This window comes from Perkinsus marinus, assembly GCF_000006405.1.
Source record: "Perkinsus marinus ATCC 50983 genomic scaffold scf_1104296952298, whole genome shotgun sequence".
Taxonomy (NCBI): Eukaryota; Perkinsozoa; order Perkinsida; family Perkinsidae; genus Perkinsus; species Perkinsus marinus.
In genome coordinates this window covers 154,725-174,183 of record NW_003208915.1, presented here as the reverse complement: position 1 = coordinate 174,183, position 19,459 = coordinate 154,725, and the positions used below count along the sequence as shown (strand labels likewise).

The following is a 19,459-nucleotide window of genomic DNA, read 5'->3' as shown; positions in this document are numbered from 1 at the left end:
GCAACCTAAGGCCACCGGGTGGCTGCCCGGCGGGCAGTGCCCCCCACTGAGAAGGCACTTTCAAATTCTATTCGTCCAATTTGAAAAAAGATGAAATCTAAAATATACCTCGACAAAGATCTGAATAAGAGACACTGGGATAATATTTCACTATCTCACCACTCCCGGGAGCAAGTACCGAAGAGGATGCAGACACGCACCGTCGTCGGCACACTCATTGAGTGTCACTCAGACTCTGCGTCTCTGAGTGTCTTTCTCTCGACGGTACTTCTAGGGTCGGTTCCTACAGAACCACCCCACCACATCCACGCGACCGGGAGTGGGATATTTGATCTGCAGCTAGAGTAGTCTGAATAAGATCATGATTGCCACTGTATCGTCGAAGCCTCAATACTCAACTCAACTCAACTCAACTCAACTCAACTCAACTCAACTCAACTCAAAACCTATTGCCGGGTATTACGGGCTCGAGGCCTATCACCCTTAAACGTACAATGCCACTTAACTAAGGTGATCTTCCTGGCCCAACCCCAGCGTACCCCTCACGCAGAATGGAAAGAACGATAAGGAAAAGTACAGTTAAAAGGATGAAAGGCTGACCGCGACGACCAACGAAGCACTAGTGGAGAGGACCAAAGCATATAACAACAGCCCTAAATCAACTCTTAACTTGGAGCATTCAACTAGACTATACCAATCACCACCTGGTAGTGTACCAACCAAGACGGTTGAGCCAACTCTCTACCGAGTACCAACATACAGTATACTCCTAGACTTGGGGTGTAACCAACATACGATGTGCACCCAAACTATATCAACCCCAACTGATTCAATCTGGTAAGCGGGGGCCCCCACACTAGACTAGACACTAACATATAGTGTATCTCCACACCTAACCAACCACAATAGATAGTGTACCCCCACGCTTGACCAACCACCAGGCCAGTCACCAACTGATGGTGTGCACCCACATTCGACCAACCACCAACGCATATTGTACATCCTCTTGTAATCTACCAACAGCTGTGGGTGTGCACCTACTCTAGACCGACCACCAATTTCTACCGTATATCCCCACGTAACCAACCACCGACTGATAATGTAAACCAACCCCTACCGATAGTGCATGCCCATCACCAACTGATAGTGTTCACTTGCAGTAGACCAAGAACAAATGTGATGCAGACGCCCGTGCCATAGCGATCACCAGCTCATAGTGTACATCCACAAAGTTGGGCTATGCGTACAGCTGCCTCCATATACGCCTTCTCAGTGTAGAGAAGCTTGTAAAAGTAGTAATCTTCTTCATTTGGCGGGATAACTACTGGAAAAGTAAGTGGGCGATCCAGTGTATAAGTAGGGCATTGCAGTAATAGATGTTTAATCGTGAAAGGTACCCGTCCACAACCAGGGCACAATGATTTGTGATATAAAGGAAGGACTTGTAATCGTAGCCGATACAATAAGGTTTGTTCAGAGCGAGGAAACTCATGTAGTGCATCATGTAACCAAGTATATCGTGTAAACGCTAGACGTAGACGCTTGTTCTGCTGAGTGAACTCCTCTTCTCCTGGGATTGGTGAGGCGGCAGACCGATATGCAAGTCGTCGTTCGGCTCCAAGTCGTTGTAAAGTCCCGGCCCACGTTTCTGGTGGGAAGAATTCGGGCAGATCCTGTTGACTTCTTGCCATCGTGTCAACCTTATCGTGTAGTTCCAATCCAATGTGACCTTTAATCCATTGGAGGGTAATAACCTCTGGAGCATATCGTATAGTGGTTGGTAGTTGATGCCAAAGTTCTCGGAGTAACCACAAAGTATCCCAAATCAATTCTCTCTCTGGGCTCGAAGTTAGCCATCCATGCGTCAGGTGGTTGATTAGCGCTTGGTTGTCATTAAGGATAACTATCCCATTACATAACTTGAAATGTTCTTGTGCTGCTGAAGAAATCAGGAAGTGAAATACAGCATGATTGATGCCCCGTAACTCTGCTTCGTAGGAGCTATGGATGTTGGGTCCTAAGGGGTAAGCTTGATGCGAGATATATCGATATCCTTGGATCCGGGGTGGTGCTGGAGGAGCCATGAGTAACCATGCATACCCAGCTGAATTTCCATGTGGTCGGTCCGTGGGTGGAGTATATGATCCATCGACTATGAGTATCAAGTATCGTTGTGCCATATAGTGAGATAGTGTAGCCAGAGCTGCTAGCTTGTAGTCGTCCGTAGTCGGAGTCGGCGGTAATGCTTCCTTCAGAGTTGTTCGTCCGGCAATCGGTGTAGTTGCCATTGCAGGAGGTATTGGTGGATAGAGATATAATCGTGTTGGCGGGTCCACGAATAAAGATGGGCAGCGGAGGGTAGCATAATGTACCACAGAATAACAATCCTTCACTGTAGGTGACCCAGTACATGTGATAGGGTGAATACACCGTTTTGCACATAGTTCTCGGAGTGGGGAGATGGGAATACGACAACATCTTTCCAGCACCTTATCACAGTGCTGTGTGAGAAGGACTTCCAGGGGGGGATAATCCGCTAGTCGAAGGGCAAGACCGGGGGAGGACCATTTTCGACACCCAAGGATTGATTTGATGGCCATTCGATAGCAGCCCTGTAGCGTCCTCCATTGGACTACTGATAGGTGCCAAGCCCACGCCGCTGCCCCTAGTAGAAATGGCCACTGGATGAATTGTTGAAATAATCGGCGAATTATTTTTGATGGAGTACTTGTCAGTCGTCGTAATACTAGGCATCGTTGACGTACCACCTGCCGTAGTTTTTTGATGTGACTCCTCCAGCTGAGAGTCGTATCAAATATAACGCCAAGTACCCGTGCCTCATCTTTAACTGGTAACCATTCGTCATTAAGGTAGATTGTTTGGGGTGTAACTCGTCGTTGTCGAGTTCTCCTGAAGTAGACCAAATTTGTTTTAGCCGATGATAGAGCCATCCCAGTCTCTAATGCCCATGACTCGACTATCCTCAGTGCATGATTGAGGCGATAGTCTGCTTCTTCTTGAACGTTACCCACACTCCATAGGCAGAGGTCGTCTGCGTAAGCTGCAACTCCAGCTAGTCGATATGCTGGGTGAGTCTGTAGGGAACACAGGGCGGATAACTTCATAATCAACGGGTTCAGATACAACGTCCACAATAATGGTGAACATATACAGCCTTGAGGGAGGCCGTGTTTTTGAGAGCGGGTGGAAGATTTCGCTCCATCCACCTCCACGTAGAACCGCCTCCCTCTCAAAAAGGCCCACAACCACTTGCATAGAGTTATATGTATGGGAGATAACATTAGCTGAGAGTATAGAACCGGCAGAGTAACTGTGTCGTACGCTTTAGTCCAGTCCAGAGAAACGAACGTTACTATACGGCCAGCCCTAACATGTTCACTAATAGACGAATGCACATATGCTGTTTCCTCATCTAGAGTTCTGCCAGCCCTGAAGCCATGTTGATGTCCGTCTATGAAGTCACCAGTCTCGTTTCCAGTCGCATCATCTCTTTCCAGCTGGCTCTCGGCACGGTAGACTACCATAGACTCTGCCAACCGGGCAAAGAGGCATGTAACAGAAATAGGACGAAAGTCTTTGGCAGTAGCTTCTGTCATGGAGATAGATGTTTTCTTGATGACAATCACCCGTGATAGTTTCCAAATTGCAGGAAGTTGAGTCGTACCAAGAGATTTGCTGATCAGTCGGACGACAGCTCGAGTTAATAGCTCAGTCCCATGCGTCAAAAAGTGGGGTAGTATTTGATCGGGTCCACTAGACGAAGATTTGTTCAAACTTGTAAGTGCTCGATGATATTCTTCCAGTGTGAAGGGTTCACCCTGCTCTATAGATGCTTGTTCGTGGTATGATGCTTGCCATATATCCCGCGGATGACTTGTTGCTAACTTTTGTTGGAGTCGCCGATGGTCACGCTTCCTCCTCTTCTCCATTGCATTATTTCGCCTTCGCCATTCCTTGCAGTTTGAATGTGTTAGCCGGCTCGAATAAACGTCGCCTGATAGATATCTCGAGTACCGCTGGGCCGCTGATTGACCAGTAAGACCGTCGATCGTGATATCAGACCTGGGTGTCGCTCCGAAAGCCAGTGTTCGCACCGCTTTCCACTCCTTCCGGTGGCTCATGGTTAGGCCAGTGGTGAATTCTTCCCATTGGCGTTTTTGGGCCGCTCGGATCGCATAAGTATATTGTTGAGAGATTGACCAAAACTGCCCTCGTAGTCTATCCCACGGGAGCCGATTCCGGCGCCGAGTATGTATACTCCGACGAATACGGTTCTTCTGTAGTCTTAGGCTCTCTAGCTCGTCGGACCAATATGTTTTATACGAGGATAGTTTTCCCCGTGGGATGTGGGCTCGAGCTGCCTGCAAGATAGCAGTAGTTATATTAGAGTTGATGCGATCTACTGAGTCTGACCATCGTATTCTCAGTAGATGATTATCCAAGGCTTGTTGATATTGTGACCAATTTGCTTTGCGAAAATTCCATAAGAGTCGCTTGTGGCGTGAGTGGCTCGACTGTGCAAATGGGGTGCCCGGCGTCCATTGCACTTTCAGGGGCATATGGTCGGAGTGGGCCAGGGCATTGGAGAGCACTGTGCTAGTGAATTGAGATCGAATAGGCTTCGATATGGCCGCAATGTCGATAGTCGATCCTGAGTGTCGTTGACCAAGATAAGTCGGCGGGTCGGTTGGATTACCGAGTAGCCGGAGGTTACTATCATATAACCACTCCCATATAATCTGACCCCTTCGATCTGGCTGTTCGACTACTGACAAATCCCATCCCGGATGATGAGCATTAACATCGCCGACCAGGAGACATCTTTCTGGTGGGAGATCGGGCAAACCAGTCTCCGTAAGGGTTATCGCTGGTCGAAAGTAACAGTTGAGAATGGTGAGGGGGGGCGTCTGTTGGGCACTCAAGAGAAGGACACCAAGAATCATATAAGCATTGGACGAGTCTGCGTATGTAACCTGGACTGAGGTATGGTATTTCAGCCCACAGCGAACTAGTGTGATAAGTCCTCCACTTAGGCGGCCTCGAGATGCCAGTCGAACTCCTGGGAGATGTTCCACCCTATATCCAGGGAGCCGTATTGCAGTGGTATCCAAGTGGTGGGTCTCCTGGAGACACACTATATCCGGACGAGCTAATCTCAGGTACCGTTGTAGTTCTAGGCGGCTGCTTGAGAAACCAGCTACATTATATGATAGTATAGTCAACCGTCGTCCATGTCTTCGGCTGGTGCGTCGGTAGATACCGCGTTGGGACCTGCGGGTACATCTGCGCCTAAATGGCATGTAAAAGAACAAAAGTGGGGGTGGTTAACAGAGAAAGACGATAGGGGCGCTAGAGCGAGGCCATTCTCAATCACACTCGTAGAGTGGATGTATGAGTTTATGGCAGCTTGGCCCCAGTTTCGATCTGACTCTCGTCAGGAACCCCCACGCCACGATAAGGCACTGGGACCAATGGGGGCTCAATACTCACAGGCCGAACTGGTGCATACACTCAAGATGCACGAAAATTGCAAGAAAACAAATCGATCAAAGTTGCGCGCGCGTGCAGCGAGGAATTGGTTGAGCGCCAAATTATTGCCGCACGCCCTTTTAGAGTCTTTCGCTCGCCGTCTTGGGCTTGCGCGATGGACCCATCATATCCCTCGGCCTCGGCCGTCCACATACCTCATCCTGACGATGTCACGTCTGATCAGAACGCTCATCATGGACAAGTTCCGGTGGTAAGAACCTCCTCCCACGTCTCGGGCTGGTCGCGCACGGAGTCTCGGTCGCACAGTTCATGTTACTCTCGACGTATCTTTACCTCCGATCCAGCAAGATGCACAATAGGTCCGAATACGGTCATCCTTTCAGACACCCACCTCATCGGCTCACGTTGGAGTAGATGTCGGAGTGCGCCCCAGCACAGGTGCGCCCCTATAGCGATCGTTAACTATTCCCCGTCATCGTCCTCCTCAGAATCCCACATCGACATCGCCAACATGTTCCCCCCTCCCAGCGAGGGCGATGCTATAATACCTGATGCCAGCCCCAACTCTGAGGTCCCACAGACTACCCCGGGGATGACCGTCCGTCACCACCCGAGCACCCCTTTCCCCGTTCGGTAAGTTGTCACTGCCATCTCGACTGGTGTGATTGATGGTCATCATGCAGGGCCTCGGGAGTGGGCCTCGGGACTCCTCCTCATTTACACTCATCTGGAGCCAGAAGCCAACAAGATGCCCTCAGTCAAGGACAGGCCATCGTGACCTGCCGTAAGAAGATCTATCAGGCTGAGGTGAATGCCCATCGTCCGTCTACAATGGTGTGAACTGTGTTTTTCTAGATATTGTTGTATCCTGGGAAGAAAGTTCGAGGGCCGAAGCGTCAATCACAGAGTGAGTTTTAACTACTCTCTAAGTGCATGTATGTCGTTGCTCACTATAGTTGAGGCCGAACAAGACAAGTTCACGCTTGAGAGGGCCAAGATGGAGGGTAACATCGAAGAGGTATGCTCACATGGTTCAACTACTCTGCTACAATCTCCTTGTAGGTATTGGTCGGCTGGGATCTGCATTCTCAACTGCTACCAAAAGGAGTTTACTATCATAAGCGCAAGAAGGCCTATGTAGGCTTTCTTGGGGTCCGTCACTGGTCCGTCATGGCCGTCTATGGCAGATCGCCAGTATTAACATCTCGGCCGCGAATCGTCAGCCAGGCCCGTTGGCTGCAGCAGCGAGGCATCGTGAACTGGCTCAAGCCTTGTCAGCCACACGAGGGGAGTTTGATGGCCACGTCCCGCCGCCGGCGCCCGTCCTCCCACCGGGCACAGTGGTACCCCCTAAACCCACTACGGCCAAGGTAAGTTGTCGATGCTCGTGTTTCCCGTACTGCTGCTGCTGTCGCTGCTGCTCAGATTGATGGTCCTGCGAGGCAGACCCTCGCCGAAGCCATCTCGGACAGGGCTAAAATGGCGTCGGCAACCTCTGAGGAGGAGCTTATGACGGTAGTCCATATGCGTCCGGGGTGTAGGAGGACGTACGAGTCTTCAGATTGTTCACGAACTTCGTGGTCCGAAGGCTCGCAGCACTAAGCGGAAGTCGCTGAATCCTGATGAGAAGCTTCCCGCTGGAGTCTATTTCAAGCCGGAATCTAACTGTTATCAAGCGCAAGTATCAGTGAACCGACGGAACATTCGAGGACCCCCGCGGCAAACCCTCGATGAGGCCATTAACGACCGCCAGAGGCTGTTGGTGGCAAAAGCGCAAGGTGGGTATATGTTTAGGATGCCTATTTCGTAATATGTTTATTTTCCAGGCCGAGCTGAGGAGGAGGTGGTTTTGCTTAAGGTCGATTATCAGAGAACGTTGGCGTTGGAGGGGTGTGTCGGTGGGCTAATGCCGGGAGAACGTTCCAATGGGGATCGAAGGGCTAGAGGCCGCCCCAAGGGGTCAGTAACAGGGACCACACGGTAAGCCCTGAGGCGCGTTGGTTCTGCACTCGATGGTTGGGTTTATCAGATTCGCATTGCAAACGATGCCGCCTGGTGGGATGATGTTGCCGCCTCCGCCACCTGGCATGTTCCCATCAGCGGCCGAGGGCGGCCCTCCGTTCAATCTGCCGCTCTTCTTTGCTGCACAGGCGGCCCAGCAGGGTGCTACTGAGGCCACTGAGGTACGGTGTCCAGTCTTGTTGTCTCAACATGCAGTTTGCTGTTATCAGGTTCCCCATCCGGACTACTCTACCGGCACGGCTGAGCAGATCCTGTTATTGAACCAATACATTCAGCAAGCCGCCGGTGTTCTCGCCGAAGACAACAACATGCCTGCGGAGGCTTCGGGTGCTCAAGGATCTGCCGTGCCTCCCGAGTCTCGTGAAGATCCTCCCTCGAGCGAGGAGGCTGTAGTCCCACCAGCGGACCCGTCTAGTCCCCCTTCTACTGCCTCTCCTCGTGATACTGCCAACGATGTGGTTCAAGCTATGCTCGCTGCCTCGGGCATGCTGGACGCGGCCAATGCTGCAGCTGCTGCAGCTGGGGTTGACCCCGCCAATGGACAGGAGCTCGATGGCTCGCTGGCTCATACTGATTCCAATGGAGGTGATGGAGATTCTGGACGGCCCTACAAGATGCAGAGGGTCACTCAGTGAGAATTTGGCGATGGTGTGGTAACAGCACACGATATCAAATAAAGTAATGGCCATCGTGCCTATGTGAAGTTGGTCATTTTCTCTGTAATATTTGCTGGAAATGGAAACGGCAACCACATCGGAGGCTGTGCTCTTTGATGATGGTTAAGTTCATCATTTATTTTATTGCCGTCATCGCGTGGTATTCAAAGCTGTTGGAATGCTGTAGTACCCCGGTCACGATCATCATCTTGAGTTCAAGTCGATCAATTCCAACGCGTTGGGTCTAGCTAGCCCCTGCGCCCCATGCAAGACCTTATAACGGCGGAGGAAGATGCTGAGCATGTTGAGGACCGGGGTCCGAGCAGCTACTCCTCGTCGCCGATCACGAAGCTCCTCGAGAAGCGTCGGGAGATGTACGACGTTAATGACGTTTTGGAGACTCAGAAAGCGAAGTAGGCTGCTCAGTGAGGCGCTAAGGGAACTCACCTTGGAGATACGCGAATGAAGAGGAGACATTTCAAAAGGTTGAGGATGATATCAGAGCACGAGATCTGCATCTTCAGCATCAGCTAGTGCAATACAACAAATTCCTACAGGTTAAATCAGGAACCGCCAGAGTGGGTCTATTGTGTTTGTTGTCTTGGTAGGATAACGAAGGGAAGCGTCGTCGAGCTGAGCTGAGAGCTGGAGAGGAGGTTCATCAGATCGCAATAAAGGGGGAGGAAATTAAGGATATGGAACGGTGACGCTGAGGAAGCGGCTGAATTGTTGCCGTGGTTTTGTAGTTGATTGTTCGGCAGGGAACTGACAGAGTCTCATCGGATGCATAAGGAACTCCGTCAGGCAGTTGCTAGGAGTGATCGAGAAATGCCGACGGGGGGGAAATTTTCTTCTGTAGATCTTCGCTATAAAACTTTCTTGGAGCTCGTAAGAGACAGCTCGGAGGAGTTCTCAGAGATACAGGATATACTCGCTAGGTGGGTATTGGGGACGGACTGCTCTGGGTGCTGATGTTTGCGATGGGGTTATCGCATACAAGGGACAGGGTTGAGGCAGAGGGAGCGTTGGAGGAAAGGTATCGGATGATATGAATGACTGTAGATACCACACGCTGGAGATGGCGAATACTGATCTACGGGCAGCCCAGTCCAACCTCGATGGACGAGCGGAGGAGATGAGAACGAAGCTTAGCGTGTACAACAAGAGGAAGGCGATGGAGATACTGGAGGCCACCAATCGGGCGGCCTCTCTGCAGGCTGATCTCGAGGATATGGAAAAGCGAGTTATGGAGTAAGAGGGAATTGTGACTTCTCTGATTTGCTCGCCGCCTGGTCAGGCTGGATGAGGAGGTAAAGGAAGCCTCTGAGGAAGATGCAGGGCTTCGGCTGACTCTCGCTCGAATCGTGGCTAGCGTGGAGAATCTTTTCAAACGGTCAGTGGTTGTGGAGAACGAGAGTGTCTGAGTCGATGGGATCAGGTGTACTACGCAGAAATCTCAGACGCAACATGGCAGTTCTATACAGGAGGACGAGGATGCGGACCCTTCAACAGGTGACACCTCCCGTTCAACGACGCTTCTTACGGGTCCGCTCAGGTTGGGGTCCGGCCCCTCAAGCTTCCCGTGGAACTGGGTTATCTCAGAAACAGAAGGCGGAGTTGGAAATGCGGGAATATCGCAAGAAAACTGATTGTGCTTTGAAGCAACTATCGAGTGATGAGAGGCAGCTGTTTTATTTTCCCGGAGATTGCCTCAGCCATATGCGCCTATATGGCTGATCTCCGCGATATCGCCGAGCAAATCAAGAAGGAAAGAAAAGCTGCGAAGAAGCAGCAGCGTCCAGTACTTTTTGATCAGCACTCCCAGCCCAAGGCGGAGATCATACGCAGCCATTCGCCACCTGTGGCCGCCACTAGGGCGTCTTCAAGTGGAGTACGCACCACGCGAACGGTGTCGTCATCTTCTGGTTCGAGGGCCACTTCCCGGAAATGAACATGTTCCCTGAATGTGACAATACCTTTGTTGCGTTGATGTTGAGTAGCAGAGAGTGCGAAACTCGATCTTAAACGAATCAGTTGGGAGAAGCTCACGCCTTAAGCGCCTCATAACAATAAAAAACTACCTGAATGATTAATGCGAGAGGCTCTTTGTGGGGCCGCGAACCGCGCATCATACGCTATCGCCACTACGGGATGATCCCGTCGCACATCTGGTACAGTATATATCCACTCTTACGACTCTGCTTGCTATGGGGAGTGGTCTAGCTGCATCATGTCGAAAAGAACTCCATGCATCATGTAAGCGACACAATTTGTTTTTGCTATATTCAATTTTATGTTGGCTTTTACTCATGCGATGATGTAGATGATTTCCTTCAAACCTCATCGCCTACGCTAAATAGTCTAATAATGAGTAAAAGTGTACAGACTTTGCACTGGAGAGCCCCAGAGCGAGAATCGATGAACATTTGAGAGTGGCGAGCGCAGTTGGCGTTCACCGTTTATGGGTTTTCATCGATTTTGATGCGCAATATTGCAACAAGATCGAATACGCTCACTCTCCGCTGTTTCCAGGGTTCAGTCGTACAGGTTGGTCACAGTATGTCGTCCAAAATCGTTACTCATTCGTCCATTCGCTACTAAATCCAACTCAACACATCAGACAAGAACGCTACATTGCCTAACAGATATGCTAATCCGCCTACTGGCGGCAACTGCCCTCCCGGCATGCACGAATTGATACATATTCATGCAATTGGTTCATCTACCCTGCTGAGGATGCTTACAGGGGTGCTTCGCTTGGGGCGGTGGCCTCAGAGGCATCATCGCCGATCAGAATAGAGCAAGTGTCGATATACTTTCCAGAGGCCCAGCGCGTGGAGGTGACGACAGATTCGTCACTGGACATGAAACTCCTTTGCATGCTTCGCTCGAGGGATCTCTTCTCTGTGTCTGAAAGCACTCTAAGTCTCAACGACATTGAACAGGGACGTACTGAACTCTGGGCCGTGAGGGACCGTCACTTTCTCCGGCCCCAGGTCCACGGTGAATTGAACTTCTTCGAGTATCCGTCTGGGCACCGGTCTAGCAATGAACTTATGGTCCTCATTCTTGCCGCTACCCTCAATGTGATTCCTGCAAGAATGTATTTCGAAGCCTCGATCGTGCCTTACGGTGTTATCTTGGACCGAGCTCCAGTCCTTAGATTCGGACTCTTGGGTTTAGTTGACGATCTCAATGGGCCGAGAGGAACAGCGTGGGGACGCCGGGTCGAAGGGGGCGCTGGGCGAGCCTGAGGAGACATTTCAAGGCAAACCGCAACTCGTACCTCGAAGGAGGTGTCGAGCCCCCTGTTGCCAAGCGAGTCCGCCATGCAGAAAGTGTTGTTGATCTAAGCACAGGAACTGCCGAATCCAGAGACTTGGAAGGCACACACCCGAGACCCGCCGCGATTGTGACTGAGATTCGGAGATCTCGGGATCTGAATACAGTATTGCCTGAAACCTCGACATTCAGTGGCTCACAGTGATCCTGCCGGTCCACCTCAAACTTGGTATATTCTCACGAAGTTTCTTAGTGAATCTCTGGGCCTAATATAGCAAAATTCAAGTCGTTAAGTTCCGACCTGTCGGGAAACTGACCTCTTCTCGCAGTGTATTGGTAGTCTCCGGTCTGTTCTCGGAGACCACAGAGTTACTAGGAGTGCCCAGCCCAACAGGATGCCTCACGGATCTCTCGAGCTCCACGGCACTCTGATTCAGCCCAGGATATCTCTGATCACAGACCATTACACGATACTAGACTCACCGCGATGCATACCCAGGTCTTGGCAAGGCTGAAGCGCGGGGAGGATGGGACCTATCGATCGGTGACCAGCTCATTGGGGTCACCTCACTCACTGTGGGCCGACCAGTCCATCGGGTTCGGCTACTTTCGCGTAGTCGACTGCCGAAGCGTTCCGCCTGATCATCACCAATCCACGCGGTTTATGATAACGACGTATCCACCTCTGCAGCGAGGCTCTCGATGACTCGAGACCCTTCATCGCCGTTCTGTTAGAATAGGTCGAGATCGAGACAGGTCACAGGGACCAGCTCACCTCGTGGTCTCGTCTGCTGGCCGATACATTGCTGTTCTCAGTACTTTGGGAGGTGTTATGCAGTGAACCACCAGCAGGAGCCGTGGTGGCCTGCCACGGAGACGAGTCACACCGAGCTCGAGTGACTCGATGACTTACAGTTCCCGCTGGTCTCGATCGGCTCCTCATATGAGCTAGCCGCGGTGATATCGGAACCTGTTAAGCTGGATGATAACCGACAGTCCAACTACTCACCGTGGGCTTCCCAGTCCATCTCGGATTGCTAGCCTCACGGAGGCGGCTGGAGAATCTCTCGGCCTAAGACAGTGGTCGTCAACTCCCCGCAACTCATCGCGACCGAACGACCTACCGCAACAGCCAGACCGTCAACCTGGTCGGCCCCATCCGTTGGAGTCTCCATCCTCGGAGTCTGACCACTCCCAGCAGCCCGAGCTGTCGTGTGCAACTTCGGTTCCTACAATACGGTACCACACGGTGTCCACCTCCCAGCTCACCCGAGGCATCGTCAACTTCGTCGTCGAACACGGTAGTATACCGGCCGTAATAGGAGTATCAGCAGCCTGGCACCTCGAACCATCAAGCCCAGATGATTCCGATCCTCACCTTAGCCACAAGAGTCTTCCGTCTATACCTCTCAGTCCTCGAACGCTCCCTCACCCTCGCCGCGCGGTGCTGAGCAATTTCCATCATCTCTCGCTCCTCAGTCTGGCAAAGGCGAGAATTTCGTGGTGCAGTGACGTTTGCTGCTGTTGTATGTATCACTGATAATGGTCGATTTCGTTTGAGTGATGGTTCGGCTATGTTCTGTCTACTATCGCTACAGAGCCCCTCCACGAGGCTCCGAGAGGATTCATCGGATAACTCGGGCACTTCAATCTGCAGACATTCACCTGAAGAGGAGGAGCTGATAAGCTACAACGCAGTTGGATGTTAACGAGAAGCTCTTGATCTCGCATGAGAATGACTGACGTTTATTCGCGCACAATACATATAATGAATGCCAACTGATACGGCCTACTTTTACGCTTTCTGAGACCCGCCACGACGTCCTCCTTCGCTTCGCCCTGCTTTCTAGCGTTCTCACTGAGCTCAGCAGTCGACTGCTGAGGGGCCACCACTTCGGTATCTTCTTGGGGAGCCACTCTAGCATGGCAGCGTGATCGACGAACTGGAGATCCTACGGCTCACATCTCCTTCTCCACCGGCTCAGTCCTTCCTGCGTCACTGTTATCATCCGAACTGAACACCACTCCTCGGTGTATGGCCGTAGGAGTTCCTGGGGCTTACTCGAGCCGCCAGCCGTCGATATCGAGACCAGCCGGGGACGAGGCAGCTAGTCCATTGGATGCTACTTCTCTATCGTCAACTTCTTCTTTATCCGTGCGTGTGTTATGTATGGAAACTCTGAACTCAGGGTGATTTAAACTTCGCACTGCGGCTCAGCTTACGAAGACTCCTTCGGACTCGGCAACGTCGCTGTCGAATCACCTGTGGATGGAAGATGGTACGCGGCAGCTAGGGAAGTCTACTGCAGAGACTCACGAGGATTCCTGTACTTCTCAAATGCTTCGTGTCCATCGTCATCATCACTCGCCGCAGCATCAGGACCAGGAGCAGCGTCCATGATGGGAAGGTCGAACGAAAATATAACTTATACCATTAGCCGTATACAGGTTGTTTAACACAGCGAGCTCAACGATGTACCGTGTAACACACGCCTTGTGTCCATGGATGCTCTCAGTGAGCAGTCCTCACTGGATGCCGGACTCATGTTGGCGACTGTGTCCTCGTTTCTCACCTGGAAAAGAATTTCGCGAGGGCAAAATTCGTCGTTTTTTAGTGAACACTCGATACCTTCTGAATCAGACCATCGGACCATGCACCGGGGCAAATGAAAGACCGTAAGGGGAACCTTGTAACAAAAGTAGAATTAATTGCGAATCTCTGCTCCTCGATGCACACGAGACTCTCGTGATACAAGATAAAGCTACTGATAACGCGCTTAGCGCAGTATGGGAAATACCCAGACTCCTCTTTTAGCAACGGAGGTCTCTGTCATCCACAGCGAAGCATTAGATGACGAGAAAAGGCGTCGAGGGAAACCCTACACAGTTTAATACACATATCGCCTGATTTGACTTACCCGAGGTAAGTTACCTCAGAAAACACGGTGAATATATCACCCTTGAACGCCGAATACGCGAAATAATTTCGCCTTGACCATCGATACAGCCGTTAAACGCCTCGAGAAACCTGACTAAGAACAACATGATTGTTCCATCAGCCACAGCTCACCAAAGATTATATTGCGGCCCGAAGGGGATGGGAGTCCGATGATGGGATGTTCACCGGACGAGTCTCCGGCTCAGCCGGAGCATAAAATCCGGACTAACGTGCAATCGTGCAGCGGCCAATATAGCAGTCTCAAACACAAAGCGTCAGTAGCTTCACTGTTAAATTGACTGATAATTCTCTCACAGTGCATGTAAGTGCTCTTCATACCGTAACTCGATCAACTCCTGTTCAGGTTGTTTAGCATGTCGACTTACTCCTTCTGGCCAGAGACTGCTCATGAACTTGAGAAAACTTGCTAACCAAGATTTGACTGAGCGTTTTTATGAGGACCCATCGGCACTACCAAGCTTAGCGCCAGACCTAGACATAAACATGGAGGCGGTGCTCCTACCCGTTCCACTCGACAACGATGGTCCCGCTAGTGTAGATCGTCATTGACGATTCGTCAAGGAGTTGTTGTGATGAGAGGGCATCATGCTTATACTACTAAGAGTAGCCCTTCTATGATTATGCCACATGGTAAGTGAGGTTTGTGACGAAAATGAAAATGTGTGTTCAAGCGTGTTGGGATCGAGAGAAGCCGTTTCGAGTGGTGGTGAAGACGGCAATGTGTATACATGGAGTCTTACTGGTAGCTCCAGTGAAGCCCCTCTGGTGTGGGTCGGCCGGTCGGCCCATCATGACACTGTGAACCTTGTGAATTACTGTCCACACACGCATGGTGTTATGCTCAGCAGCTCTGATGACAATAGTCTTGTAGTCTGGCTCAGCGATCAGCGCTCTTATCATGCCGAGACTTACAGTAGAGACAGTTGTGTACCTGATTACCAGAAGATTGAGCGGTATCTCTCCTCTACGCAGCATATTGGCGATTGCCCACAACCGTGGGTGCTCGTGGTCGTGATGAAGATCTTTAGCTTCTATTACAAAACACTAGAAGTCTTTGTTGAAGAGATCATGAGATTTATGGAACAAAGCTCATTCTCATCCTGGCGCGTTATAGTTGCTCTTTCTTTGGGAATTGATACCGCATGAAACAACAAGTCTCCAATTCCTAAACTGGCTTGAGCCTCAATCCTTGGGTCCTTCTCTCGAATCAATAGATACAGGTTGAACAAGAGGAGCTTGTCCATCTTCTCACGCGTGGCAGGGTAATCAAGGATGCACCGCTCCGCTTGAGCCAATTCTGCTGGAACCTCATAGATGCGCGCATCAAACTGTTTTGCTTCGATGACATGAATCGCAGATACCCCTTCTCTCCCGAAGTATTTCAGGAAACGGTGAGTGACATACTCAGCCTTGTTGATACGGGTTTCAGGCGATTGCAAGACTGGGGAGGATTCCTCAGTAGCCTACTGGCAGTAGGCAATGCACGGATCGGAGCCTTCAAGGCCGCAAGCCTTCGGCGAGATCGAACCGCGTTCCCAGAACTTTGCGTGCGATTAAAAGGAGAACTTCCTCGATCGAACCCATTCCACCATAACAAAGTCCATGTTGCCAGCACGTGAACTTACCGGGATCGCTCTCGCGCACATTGCGGATACCCATCACAGTACACGCGCGCAGAATGACGGTAGCCAGATCTTCCTCCCCCCCCTCTGGTTTGTCGTGCACCATCCAATTGAGGAAAGTGCCAGGAACGAACTGATTTGAACGCCGACATGGCCTATGTTACCGAATAGCGGGAAAAAATGGCCCACCCCTCGATTTCGCGGTGCGCGACAGTTGATGAACAAAATAAGAATCAATTGGAGTAACGCTACTTCATCGTTTATCTGCGCAGAGACGAGCCGATCTCAAGTGCGAAGATCACGAGAGAGGAGTTCCGTGGAGATACTCCAAATCCAATTACGTAGTAGTACACAAGGTCGTAAATGAGAGTCAGAGATTCGAGTACTTGACACCTTTCCGGTGTACCTTACCTCCTTTGCCTACAGAGCCTACCACCAATCTTTCGTCCTCATCCTACCGTCTCCCCATCTGCTTTAGGCGCTGCCACCGACATCTTGCCTAGCAGGTGTTCAAGGCTCTCCTTACTCAGCGTGCTCATATCAACATCGACACTCACAAATAATAACAACAACTGCCTCATTAACTCGACACACTAAACACAATTCGTATCAAATACGTCAGGGAGCCGCACCTTTGAGTTTTCTCAATGCCCTTTGTAAAATGGCAACTTGGCCACGTAGGAACCCCCGTACCACTCCACTGCCACTTCTTCCACTCAAAGCCCGCAACCTCGAATCAATCTCTCTCTGAATCACATCACCGCACAGCTCCCGAGCCTCTTGTTCATGCTCGACGTTCCCCAGTGAGTCCCCAACCACTACATTCTCCAGTGACGCTGTAACGCCATGATCTCTGGCAATTTTGAGGCGCGCGGTAGTCGTAAAGCTGTGCGATAGCGAGCCATCGACACACACAAAAAAGCCCCCTTCAATCAGCTGCTGTACAGCGCCTCCAGAGCTCCACAATTTCCCAGGTGATACTCGAACGCTTTCAAATTGACAATTTTCAGCATTCAAGTGAGAAGTAAGTGTAGAGAAACCATAACGCATGAGCAGATCTGTGCTGGCACACCCACTGTACACGACGAAAAACTGCTCGTTTTCGTTATAGTCTCGCATAGCAGTGAACTCATAGCGATGCTCACGAACATTATAATTCCCACATCGATTTTGCATACCACATTTCCCACAATTCTCAGCAGGATAAGCCTCGGCGCTGTGATTGACCATGTCTCCTAAGGGAACCAGACAGACTCCACCAAGTCGATGGTAACAGCCTCGCGTCTCTATCGTCCAGTAGGCCCATTCAATATCTTCCATCGCGTATCTTCCTCCCGTAGCCTGGCGTATCTTTTCGCAGGAAATCTTGCACGTGCGCTCAGCCGTTTCAAGTTCCTCCGCAAGAACACTAGAGGCCGCAGAAAACATCTTCTTATCAGCTTCGGACCAGTAGGAAATCGTTGTGTACTCCAGAGGCGAGACCTCTCTAGTAACCTTAACAGTATCAACGAGAGCAGCTCCGCTCCGCTAAGAATCTTCCCCATTTTCATTATCCATTTCCGATATACTTCGGAATCGTCACTGAGGCAAGGACTGCTGACGTTTGCAGTGATTATGAACTTGTGGGGGATTCCAATAGCCACTTGTCCACTCTGAATAGCAGTCTTAACGCGCACACCCCTCCCTGCGCCGCTGAACTCCTCGACAGCGACTCGGTTGAGCTCAGCCCCCAGGGTGGAGCGGATGAGGTCGAAGAGAGACCCTAGTGGGTCAGAGGCCATGATATAAGGATTGACTGATCAAATATGGAATATTCGATTATCAAAGAGGAAAAGCTCCCGGAGGTTACCACTCCGAGTACATCTTTTTGGCGAGCCGGGATGCACGGTACAGTTACATCCCTCCACATATTCTTAGCATATCCGGTTTTTCGACTCGTGCACAGCCACCACAACGAGTATCATCTTGCGGCTCAGGGAGGTATGTACTTATGCTTTACCTGATATGACCTCCAAGTTTCAGGGCCTAACTCTTCGTAGTTAGTGAGAAGTCGAAGACCTGTAAGAAAATTTCTCCACATATTCTTAGCATACACGTGTTAAAATTGCGCCTCAAAATACCAACTTTTACTCGGGGAGTATATCTATAACTCCGCTCCTGATCTAATGCTATACATCAACAGAAAGAGAATCGTTCATAATGGTATCCTTCCATGTTTCACTCTCATATAAGTACATACCTCCCTGAGCCGCAAGATGATACTCGTTGTGGTGGCTGTGCACGAGTCGAAAAACCGGATATGCTAAGAATATGTGGAGGGGTGTATTGATGTATTACATCGACAGCGGACATTGCGTAATATATCGATCATCTGGGCGCCCGCGATAACGGCCATCGTTGATGATGAGGAAGTGCAGCGTTTAGGTTCGGCATCGCAAGGGTTTCGTACTGTACGGGTTAGTGGCGTGTTCAGTGTCGTGAAAGGCCCTAGCAAAAGTGCTGCAGCCGGCTGATTGAATATCTTTCTTACGCACAGCGAAGATTTGTGTGGGCTCTTGCCTGTGGAGTTGATACGGTGGCAGGCAATTCGTGGCGTGTGAAGATTCAAATTGTTTCTGGTTGAGCTTAGTAGTCAGACTCACTGTGCGTCGCCGAGTATCTTAGGTTCAGCAGCACTGGATACGAAATAGGTCTGGAAGGGTACCATCGATTCAGTTCATTTCCATAGACTAGGATGATTTCCAACACCCAGGCGTTCGCCAATGCGGCCTCTGCTGCCGATAAGATCAAAAACGTCCATTTAAAGGAGCTCTTGAATGACGAAGGTAGTCCCGGGCGAGTGCCAGGGGATGAGACTTATCGCAAACTTCAGAGCGCAACAAGTCTATGTTGGTGACCCCACTTGATTTGAAAGGAGTGACTTTGGATTATTCCAGAGAACGCCTTAATGAGGCCTCAGTCAAGGCTCTATTTGACTTGGCCAAGGAGGCCCATCTCGATGAGAAAATCGAAGATATGTTCAACGGTAAGGCAGTGCGGGGTACACTTTTGTTGTTACTCTGAAGAGGTGTCGGTATAGGTGTTAAGATTAACACTACTGAGAAGAGAGCGGTCCTTCATACTGCCTTGAGAGCTCCTCGTGGTGGTAAAGTCGTCGTCGATGGCAATAATGTCATCGAGGATGTTTGGGTAATAGGGAGGGTTCATGGCTGCGAATCCTGTGGTTTATGGTTCTATCCCCGGTCTTGTCGTTTTTCGTGTCGATTTTTCTTTCCATTTTCAGAGAGTTTTGGACCAGATCAAAAGCTACTCCGATAAGATCCGTTCCGGCGCTTATCGCGGGGTGACCGGCAAGGCTCTCAAGAACGTCGTTTGCGTCGGCATTGGCGGGTCCTATCTCGGTAATT

At 50.5% G+C, this 19,459-nt stretch overlaps 5 protein-coding genes across 5 annotated transcripts in view; 3 read left to right on the top strand and 2 right to left on the bottom strand.

Annotated features, from left to right (window-relative positions):
- Positions 1-2,536: 2,536 nt before the first annotated feature.
- Pmar_PMAR009992 (hypothetical protein) lies at positions 2,537-3,617 on the bottom strand (the record flags this gene model as incomplete). The annotated part of the gene is made up of 3 exons (XM_002777138.1): positions 2,537-2,612; positions 2,769-2,910; positions 3,485-3,617. The coding sequence occupies 3 exons, from the start codon at positions 3,615-3,617 to the stop codon at positions 2,537-2,539; spliced, it is 351 nt and encodes a 116-aa protein (XP_002777184.1).
- Positions 3,618-5,637: 2,020 nt separating this feature from the next.
- On the top strand, positions 5,638-8,168 carry Pmar_PMAR009991 (hypothetical protein; the record flags this gene model as incomplete). Its single annotated transcript, XM_002777137.1, has 13 exons — positions 5,638-5,761; positions 5,895-5,949; positions 6,000-6,144; positions 6,195-6,318; positions 6,367-6,418; positions 6,468-6,529; positions 6,574-6,648; positions 6,699-6,881; positions 6,937-7,026; positions 7,073-7,289; positions 7,338-7,491; positions 7,541-7,694; positions 7,743-8,168. Exons 1-13 carry the CDS (start codon positions 5,666-5,668, stop codon positions 8,166-8,168), a joined length of 1,833 nt encoding a protein of 610 aa, XP_002777183.1. The 5' UTR covers positions 5,638-5,665.
- A 285-nt stretch (positions 8,169-8,453) lies between these two features.
- Positions 8,454-10,140, top strand: Pmar_PMAR009990 (Coiled-coil domain-containing protein, putative; the record flags this gene model as incomplete). Its single annotated transcript, XM_002777136.1, has 9 exons — positions 8,454-8,602; positions 8,644-8,746; positions 8,798-8,892; positions 8,951-9,127; positions 9,252-9,440; positions 9,487-9,582; positions 9,628-9,701; positions 9,745-9,861; positions 9,905-10,140. 9 exons carry the CDS (start codon positions 8,454-8,456, stop codon positions 10,138-10,140), a joined length of 1,236 nt encoding a protein of 411 aa, XP_002777182.1.
- Positions 10,141-12,444: 2,304 nt separating this feature from the next.
- Pmar_PMAR009989 (hypothetical protein) lies at positions 12,445-13,870 on the bottom strand (the record flags this gene model as incomplete). Its single annotated transcript, XM_002777135.1, has 10 exons — positions 12,445-12,543; positions 12,596-12,700; positions 12,741-12,806; positions 12,850-12,951; positions 13,137-13,150; positions 13,265-13,329; positions 13,435-13,485; positions 13,534-13,650; positions 13,695-13,734; positions 13,789-13,870. 10 exons carry the CDS (start codon positions 13,868-13,870, stop codon positions 12,445-12,447), a joined length of 741 nt encoding a protein of 246 aa, XP_002777181.1.
- Positions 13,871-18,786: 4,916 nt separating this feature from the next.
- Pmar_PMAR009988 (glucose-6-phosphate isomerase, putative) overlaps positions 18,787-19,459 on the top strand; it is a gene marked incomplete at its 5' end in the record, with an annotated part of 2,358 nt that continues 1,685 nt past the window's right edge. Inside the window, 4 exons of the mRNA XM_002777134.1 lie at positions 18,787-18,877; positions 18,925-19,085; positions 19,140-19,241; positions 19,336-19,453. Of these exons, the coding sequence (XP_002777180.1) occupies positions 18,787-18,877; positions 18,925-19,085; positions 19,140-19,241; positions 19,336-19,453 (472 nt within the window). The remainder of the gene's footprint in view (positions 18,878-18,924; positions 19,086-19,139; positions 19,242-19,335; positions 19,454-19,459) is intronic.